Raw genomic sequence first — 8,802 nt, forward strand, 5'->3', positions numbered from 1 at the left:
GAGTTGGATTTTGGGGCCTTGCTGATCCCTCAGGGACCAAATGAAGGGGCCAGGGGCTAGAGCCCGGGATCCTGACCCCGTGCAACCCCTAGGTCCTGGGTCCACCCCACTCCACTGCCCACAGCACTCCAGGGGAGCCTGGTGAGAGCACCCCTGCCCTTTGAATTTGGACTCCTGGCCCTGCCAAGGGGTCTTGGAAACCCCTCGTGGCAGTGGCACCCATCGTGGGTTCTCAGAGCTGCCAACTCCTGGGCCAGGCCCCCAGACTGCCCTCAGCTGGGCTGCCCTGCTCTCTCCCCCTCTGCCTGTTCCCAGCACACATAAACCCTGCTCACCCCCAGCTGAGTGACCTCCAGACCACCATGCCCCAGGGATAGGCTCCTGCCTGCAGCCTGCGCTGTGTCCCCTGCCCCCCGCTCCCTGGGAAGACTTCCCTGTTCCCGTTATCACCTACCTGCTCTGCACCCACTCCTGGCCTTGGCCCAGTATCCCCATCACCCTCCAGCATCTTCATCTTCTGAGGCTCCTTCAAGGTCAGGCTCCAGCCAGGGGGCCAGCTGAGCTGGGGCTGGGGGCTGGCCCTGACCTTGGTCCCAATTTGGACTTGGGGACAGATCCAACCCTGCCCACCACCAAACCCCCAGCGCTGGGGCCTGAGTGGACAGCGGCCGTGTGGCCAGCGTGCTCCCTCGGTGGCAAGTGGCGTTGGCCCAAGAGGGTCCTGCTGGCCTTGGTTCAGGAGGGGTGCAGGGATGCAGCCCCATGGACCTGGCTGCCCTACCTGCCCCGACAGGTACAGCAAAGGGAGGGGCTGGCAGCTCTGGGCACTGCCGGGTTCTCTGGAGTGTTGCACGTGGGTGGGGGAGCAGAGGCCCTTGGGGTCTCCCCCTGGGTGCACAAGGCCCTCAGCCCTAGAGACCCCTGGCCTCGGCCCTCTGGTTCCCCAAAGGCCTTGCTGCCCTACCTCGCTGACCCCCGGGGGCAGGGGCTCCCCTCTTTCCCACCCCTCCTGGCCACAGCACTTCCACTCCCACCTGCGGGGCAGGAACAGGGCAGAAGACGTCATCCAGCCTCCCAAGACCTGCCTTCTGGTGTTGGGGCTGACCTCAGGGCTGGGCCACGCTACTGGAGTTACACGGATCCCCGAGGGCTCAGGGGCAACCGGAAGCGCTGTCAGGGGCCGGCCCACATTTGCCAGCAAGGAACAGGCGCCCAAGAGAAGTCAAGTCGTCCCGTGGCTGCAGCAGCCGAGTGCGGGCCCAGGGGAGGATGTGGCTCAGGCCAGCAGACGTCAGTGTCCCTGCTTTCACCTGGAGAGCGTCCGGAGGGGGAACTGGGAGCAGCCCGAGGGTTGGTGGGTGGTCCTCTGGGGCCGAGACAACCCCACCGTCACCAGGGCAGGGCCAGGCCTCGGCAGAATGAGGGAGCCACCCAGGACCCAGGGGGTCTGATGTGGGGTGGAGAGGCGCGTGATTTCCCGCTCGCTGTGCAGACTCCAGCCATCGGGGCGAGTCGCAGGCTGGGGCAGGGGAGGCTCGCTTTCCCCCGGGCTCCGTTCTCACTCGGTTCCTGTGCTGGCACGTTCTGTCTGAGAACCACAGGCCTCCAGGTGTAAAGTGGGCCTGGTTTCCTTCCTACATGCCCTGTCCCATCCATGCCCTTCTGTGTGGAGTCTGGTTCATCCAGCCTGGGGCTCCCGCTCACATTGTTTCCTGCGGTCCGGCCCTGAGAAGTTTTGTTCTGTCTCCTGGGGTTGCCTCCTCCTCTTAATCTTCAAACTCTACTGAATTCTTATTTTGATGATTATTAAGAGTTATTTCTCGACATTCGGTGATTGCTGTTTAAAAATCGCCTTCTGCAAGACCCTCTCAACTTTCCGAGAGTGGCGCAGGGGGTTTCCAAGTCCCCTCTGGCTCCCTTCATTGCCTGTGTCCTTGGGTTTTCTACTTTTCCTTTGATGGGGTCCTTCCTCCCCTGTTGAAGGGCCCCAGGCGGCATGTCACTGCAGCAAGACGGCGGCTGGCCCAGACTTGGGTGTCTGAGAGACTTCTGTCCCCTGCCAGGGGTCAGGCCTGGCTGCAGGCGTCCAAGGCAGAGGCCTGGGGAAGGCAGGAGCTGCAGCGTGCACCACTAACAGGCAGACTTTCACTTGACCCCACCCCACCCCCTTCTGAGGTGCCTGGCACCCCACAGCCTCCCAAAAATATTTTCCAGGTGTCTGTGAGGGGAGAACCAACCAAGCATCAGAGTAGGGAAGAGAAACTTCTCTGCAGAGAAGCAGAAGGGGCTGAAGAGATTTGGTGCTTGTGAAGTTTCTGGAAGGTTTGGATGTCAGTGTTGGGGGCCACCCAGGCTTGTGTCATGCCACTGCTATCGGAGACGAGCATCGGGGCTGCCCCTTGCTTAGAAGCTGGGACGGCTGGAGGCAGAGTCCAGGGCAGCCCATGAGCCAGGGCCACCCACACCCTGAGGGGCCACCTTGGCAGTGGCAAGGTCAGAACACTCAGCTACCCACACGTCCCTGCCCCCAGGCCTGCATCTGGGGGAGCAGAACCCAGCTGCAGCCAGGGAAGAAGGCAGGAGACGCTGGAAGTGGCCGCTGGCCTCTGAGAGGTGATCCCCAGTGGCAGGGAGGCCGCAGCCAGAGCTGGGAGCAAAGACCTGTGATAGAGGGGGGCCGCTGCCCCTGCCTTCGGAGCCTCCACCCCACGCCACTCGCTGTGCTTGGCCCTCTCGCACCCACCTCGCCTTGTTCCTGTCGTGATCCCTGGGTGCCCGCTGGAGAGTTACCCAGCCCTCCACCCACCCCTTGGACAGCACCCGCTCCCGGGAGTCCTGAGCTCTGGGTGTGTCCAGGAAGAAGTGTGGGTTGTGGCGCTGCAGGTCTCCTCGGACACGCAGGGCTTGGGGCTGTTCTGAGAAGGGCCCTGGGCTCCCCCCACTCTCTGAGGCCTGCACTGCCTCCCGAGGCCCTGCACACTCACAGAGGGCCCCGAGCTGGCCGACCACAGCCAGGGCAGGCGGGTACAGCCCAGGCAGCAGGGGACCGTCCCGTCCCAGAGTCCCTGGCCATCCCAGAGGGCAAGTCTGGCCCCAGCCAGGCCAGGGGCTCTGTCTGCCCCCTCCCCGCCTCGGGCCCTTTCACCTGTGGGACCCTAGAGGGCAAGGGCTGGGGCTGGGGCTCATCTGGTCTCACTTGTCCTGGTCAGGCCTGGTGTGGGCGGGAGCAGAGGGCACTGGTAGCTCCTGGGCTCAGGTGGGTGGAGCTGGCACCTGGAAGGGGCAGGAGGGGGGAAGGCCCGACTCAGGCAGCCGTCTGGGGCTTCCGGAGCTGCTCTAGACCGATTATGGAGTACGAGAAAAGCCAGGGAGGGGAATAGACTGGAGAAAGCAAGAGGGAAGGGGAGAGAGAGAGATGGGGTGACAGGAAGGAAGAGACCTGGGTTGGGGAGCGTGAGAACGAGGGGCAGAGAAAGGCAAGAAGGGAATGGTGAGGACACAGCAAGTGAGGAAGGGGAGGAGGGAACCAGAGACTAAGGGAGCAAATGAAGGAAGGTGGAGAGTGGGCAGGAAGGGTACAGGAGATGGGGCGAGAGGATGGGTTAAGGTTAGAGAGAGGGGCAGAGGGGCAGCCCTCCTGGCTGAGGGAGCCCCAGGACTGGCCCAGGACCCCTTCTGGTCCCTCCCACGGGGCTGGCCAGAGGATCCTGGGAGACCCCCATGGGGCTTTGGGAGGGGGCCTGGGGCGGGGCCGCCCAGCTCAAGTTAGCGGGACCAGAGGCAGCTGTGGGCACCAGGCAAGGTCCACCTGGGGTGACCCCGTGAAGAGCCCCCGTGGAGCCCCTGCCCCTGTAGCCCAGGGCCCTCCTGCAGGGCGGGTCAGGGAAGGGCGGGTCCCACCTGCTGTCCTGCAGGGCTCCTGTGAAGCCCCTGGGCAGCGCAGGAAAGAGACGGGCCTGGCGGCAGTGCATGCTCCTGGCAGGGGGATCTCTGCCAGGCCAGGTGGAGCGGGCGGGGGAGGGCAGCCCTGTCCTCTGCTCCCCTCCCCTCCCGGGCAGCGCCCCAGCTCCTGCAGCTGGCCAGGAGGAGGTAGGTGGCCAGCCCCCACGGCCCCACCCCTTCCCGATGGCCTGCACGGTTAGTCTCCCCTTCCTTCCCCACCCCCAGCGAAGCCCTTAGAGGCAGGGTCCCTCCAGGGTTAGCCCAGCCTCCCCCGCCCCCATCAGGGCGCTCAGAGAGCGGGGTGGAGGGCATTCAGTTTGTACACCCCCCACTGTCGGTTCTGAGGAGAATCCCAAATCTGCCAGAAGTTTAAAGGGGCCGTTCAGGGGAGCCCCGGCCACCTATCTCCACCTGTCCCCATGCAGACAGGGCCCTGAGCTCCTCCCTGGGGGCATGGCCACTCTCTGCACCTGGAGGGGCTGGGGGTGACTTAAGGGCCGGTGGCTCTCGGCCAGAGTGGGTGCCCCAAGGATGCAGCAGCTCCCGGGGGCTGTTCCCTCTGGACCCACAGCCGAGTGGGTGGCTTCTACGTTCTCTTACCCGTCCCTGTGGGCGCAGACCCATTGCTTCGGGGCCTTTTGATCAGTTGTTTCCGTGGAGATCTGAGCCATTCAGGGGGGTTGTAACCCTTCCCTGGAGCCCTTCATGAGGGGACCCAAGAGAGAACATGCCTTGGGGAGAAGCAAGAAGGACCCTTGGACGCAGAGAGAAGTGGGAGGGGACAGCAGACGTCCCAGGTGCCTGCCACCTTTCCTTTTGTTGGCATCTTAATTTGGACATTTTCACCAGCCTTAGAATTGTGAAATAAATCCCCTTGGAAAAGCCAGTTCATTTCTGGTCTGCTGCATCCCAGCAACGTTAGCAAACCAAAACGGTGGGTGTACCCCGGCCGCTGGTTGAAGGGAGCCTGTGGTGCCCCCACGACCCTTAGCCTCCAGCCAAGCAGTCCCAGCTCTCCCGCTCCTGCCACCTCTCTCGCCTCAAAAGCCTGCCCTCTTCTCAGACCAATGCATCCTTCAAGGTTCAGCTCAGAGCCGCCACCTCCTGGAAGCCCTCTCCAGGCCCAGGCTGAATGGCTGCTTCCTCAAAGTGCCCACGGCCCTCACACTTGTCGCCGAGCCAAGCTGGGACAGCTGTTGACTTGCAGAGTCCCCCCGCTGAGCTTGGCCCCACAGGTGAGGCATCCCCAGATGGGAAGGGTCCACCCTGGCTGTCACCCAGGCCAGTCCTCCAGATGATTCCGGGAAGAAGCACAAGCAGGACACAGTCCCAGAGGTTCATGGGGATGGATGCCCCCTAGACTGGGACTGGGGCGGGGGCTGTGCTGATGGTCTCGGGTGAGCCCGCTGGGGAGGCCAGCTTCAGGAGCATAGACGCAGGGCCTCCCTTGGCCCATCACCCCCGGGCCCCGTCCAGCACCCTGCCCTGCTGGGAAAGGTTCGCGGCCCCTCCTCTACTTTCCCTGCTGGACAGGGAGTTTGGAGAAGCTGGAGCTGCTTGCCAGGCACTCCCTGCCCCGTGCCGCCAGCTGCTGCTCATGCCCCAGGAAGGAAGACGGCTCTGCCTCTCGTCCCCAGAGGTCTGGGTCACTTCCAGGCTCACCCGGTCAGTCAGGAGCTACCTGGCTCCGCTGGGCTCGCTGGGGTTCAGGGCCTGAGCATAGATACTGAGGCGGGGCCTTCCGCAGCTGACCCAGCCCAGTCACCTCTACATCCCTGATATGTCCCTGATGGAGCCGGGCATGGTCGCCCTGCTGGCATGGAGGCATGGAGGCCCCACACCACCTGGCTTGCCCATTTGCCAGGCAGAGTCTGGGACATGGGCTCTGCCAGGGCCGGCCCAGGCTGCAGCTGTTTCCAATGCCCCCCTGGGCCTGAGCAAAGCCTAAGGGCCACTCCCGGCCCTGGTGCCTCAGCTGTGGGGCCCCCTCCTCCGCCCAGCCCTCCGGGCAGCCAGAATGTGGGCCCCAGACAGCAGAAGAGGGTCCAGCTCTGTAGATGTCAGGTGGGGACCCGTGGAGACACATGTCAAAACCTTGTTCACATGCACCTGCCAAAAAGCTGGGCTTCCCAGAAACTCAGGTCACACTTGCTGTCCCCACGGGCGGGATGCCTTCGAGGCTGCGAGCGATGAGGTCCCCCACTCCTGCTGTCTGCCAACCCCTGTCATCTGCCAACCCCTGCCACAGGTCAGGGTCCCAGACACTCACATGGCAGCTCCTGGAGCCCAAGGTGAGATGGGGTCTCAGGGTCCTGGCATTGGCAGACCAGGGAGGCGCCGGGCTCTCCGGCTGTGTGTGCCTCCCCCGGCCTCTGTGACCCTTTGCAGCTTCCAACCCCAACGGTAGCACCGGCAGCCACCCTCCTGGGGGCTGCGGGCACAGCCAGACCAGAGCCAGGTGGAAACGCGAGAACCTCTGGGGAGGGCCCCGGCAGAGGCCTGGTCGCCCCAACCTGGAAATGGAGCCCCTTGGACCCACCCCACACACCCCTCTCTGAGTGGAGGTGTCAGCCCCACATGATGCTGACCTGGGCCAGATGCAGCAGCCAACGAGACGGACTCTATGGGTCAATTTAATCAACTGCTGCCAACAACAGCAATGATGCAAGTCCTAGAGTTTAAAAATAAGACAGGATCGCGGGAAACCTACCTTCTGCAGGCGGCCAAAAGGTGTTACAGTGCCTGGACGGAGGCCAGAGAAACAACAGAGCGGCAGCCTGCAGCCAGCAAGCGTCACTTGGGCCCCCTGTGTGCACGCAGCCTGGGTCTGCACGGGGACCCCAGCAGGCCTGACTCGGGGTCCCCTGTGTGCATGTAGCCTGAATTGTGCTGTGACCTAAGAAGGACAAATCTGAGTTGAGTGTGTGGACTGTGGCATTTTATTCGGAATATCAAAGTTTTGCTGCTGCAAAGGAGGCCAGAAAGTAGCTTCAGTGTTCTGGGGATGGGGAAGGATTTTCATGGCCACAGAAAGGAAATTAGCTGGGCGCCCTTCGACTGTCTCAGGGCTGGTCCAGTTGCAGGGGTGGGTGTGGGCAGGTGAGCCCACTGGCTGGACGGGGATTTCAAATGTCAAATGTCAGAAGAGGAGACTCTCAAGGGCTGGGTTGATTTGGCTCTGAAGGCGCCGGGTCCTGGAACTGAGGCTGTGCCCTGGGCTGACCGCTGCTCCCACGTCGCAAGGGCCACTTCAGACAGGCCCTGCACAACTCTATCAGAAGAGCAACCCACCCAAGCCCAGGGGCAGTTCCCAGAAGTGGAGCTGCGGGTGCCTGGGCCAGGGCTGGTCCAGCCTGAGCGCTGGGGAGTTGGCGCTGGGCCTCTCTTTCCGGGAAACGCCGGGCACAGGGCGAGCAAGGCACCCACTACTGGATTCAGGCTTGTAGGGGGGACGGGACAGCTCCAGGACACAGTCGCGTGCTCGATGGCAGTCTCCAGGCTGGAGCCGCCCCAGAGCGGACAGTGGGCGCTCAGCTGGCAGGTGTGGGCATGCGGGTCACCCGGGGGGCACAGGGCCCCCTTCGCCGGTGCCGCCTCAGGCTCTGACGCTGACGTCCTGTGAGCGGTTGGCACTGGGCAGAGCCATGGCTGGCCGGAGGGACGGGGCAGCCTGCAGGCAGCCCTCTCTCCACAGCCCCTGTGGGCAAGGGCGGGGGAGCTGGGCCTGGAACCTCTACCTGTGACGTCAGTCCCTAACCCCAGAGTTCTGTGTTCCCAGATCGTCTCGAGAACATGGTCTGCAGTTAGACGAGAATCAGCTCCCTTGGCCTCTGGCTGCAGGAGGGGCCGAGGAAGCGCCAACCAGCGCCCGACAGACAGACAGCCCCCCGTACAGGTGACCTGCATGCTTATGGAGGGCGACAGCAGACACTTCTGGAAGGGCCGGGTCACAGGGTGGTCCAATCTCAGGATCTAAAGCTTCTTTCCAGGCAGCGAAGCCGCAGGTGCAGCAGGAGAGCAGCCGGCCTTGGCCTGTCCCCCTAGAAGCCGGCAGGGGCAGCCTGGGTGCAGGGTTTTCTGACCGCCGGCCACTTCTGTCCTGGCGATCCCCGAGGCCTTTTCTTTTCCCTCAGGGGTGTCCTGGCTGGCTGTGGGAATTGGCGGGTTTGGGTGCAGCTCAGAGGCCCCCTCGGCCAGCGAAGCAGCAGGTCTGGGTGGGTGTGCCAGGGCGCTGGCCCTGCAGGGTGGCCAGAAGCGGAGGCCTTGGGGCCCCCACCACAAGTGTGGCAGGCTCACTGCTCCGGGAGGGGCTGCTCCCTCGGCGCTGGGGGTTCTGAGAGGAGCTTGGGATCCTGGCCTCCATGGCAAGAAGCTGCCTGGGACAGAAGCCTACCAGAGCCCTTGTCCTGGTGTGCTGTCTGTGTCCCCAGAGCCACCAGGATCTCAGGAGGTGCACTGGGTACATGTGGGGTCCAAGTCGGTTTTTCCAAAAGTGAAGGTTGGGATGAAAATTCGAGTGGAACCTGAGTGCCGAGCGAGACCTGGGAAGAAAATCTGCTCTGCGAGGGCTACACAGGTCGCACGTCTGAGTACCAGCCCGGGCAGGGCTGGGGGTGGCAGGAGGGAAGGCGCAGCGGGTGGGAACCGGGAAGGGCTACAGGAAGCTGTTGCGGTGTCTCGGGCTCCCTGGTGGGAGGGGGGGTCTCTACTTGGCGCACTGAGGGCCCCTCGCTGCCGAGTCTCAGGAGCTCCCCACGCTGTTGAAGACCAGCTGGCTGCACAGATGTGTGGGTGAGACGGACGAGAACGGGGTGGGGGGACATGGCAAAGGGAACGAGAGCCAGGCTCGGTGACACCAAG

At 63.7% G+C, this 8,802-nt stretch overlaps 1 protein-coding gene across 1 annotated transcript; it reads left to right on the plus strand.

Annotated features, from left to right (window-relative positions):
* Nucleotides 1–40: 40 nt before the first annotated feature.
* On the plus strand, nt 41–8,559 carry LOC143675912 (uncharacterized). The gene is made up of 3 exons (XM_077151810.1): nt 41–92; nt 357–793; nt 1,046–8,559. Exons 1-3 carry the CDS (start codon nt 41–43, stop codon nt 1,613–1,615), a joined length of 1,059 nt encoding a protein of 352 aa, XP_077007925.1. The 3' UTR covers nt 1,616–8,559.
* Nucleotides 8,560–8,802: the final 243 nt, after the last annotated feature.

Source organism: Tamandua tetradactyla, chromosome 3 (genome assembly GCF_023851605.1).
Source record: "Tamandua tetradactyla isolate mTamTet1 chromosome 3, mTamTet1.pri, whole genome shotgun sequence".
Taxonomy (NCBI): domain Eukaryota; kingdom Metazoa; phylum Chordata; class Mammalia; order Pilosa; family Myrmecophagidae; genus Tamandua; species Tamandua tetradactyla.

Coding starts and splice junctions, on each gene's coding strand:
- LOC143675912 (XM_077151810.1), top strand. CDS start 41: ATGAAGGGGCCAGGGGCTAGAGCCCGGGATCCTGACCCCGTGCAACCC. Junction 93..356: donor TGACCCCGTGCAACCCCTAG/GTCCTGGGTCCA, acceptor AGTGACCTCCAG/ACCACCATGCCCCAGGGATA. Junction 794..1,045: donor TGCCCTACCTGCCCCGACAG/GTACAGCAAAGG, acceptor CCTGCGGGGCAG/GAACAGGGCAGAAGACGTCA.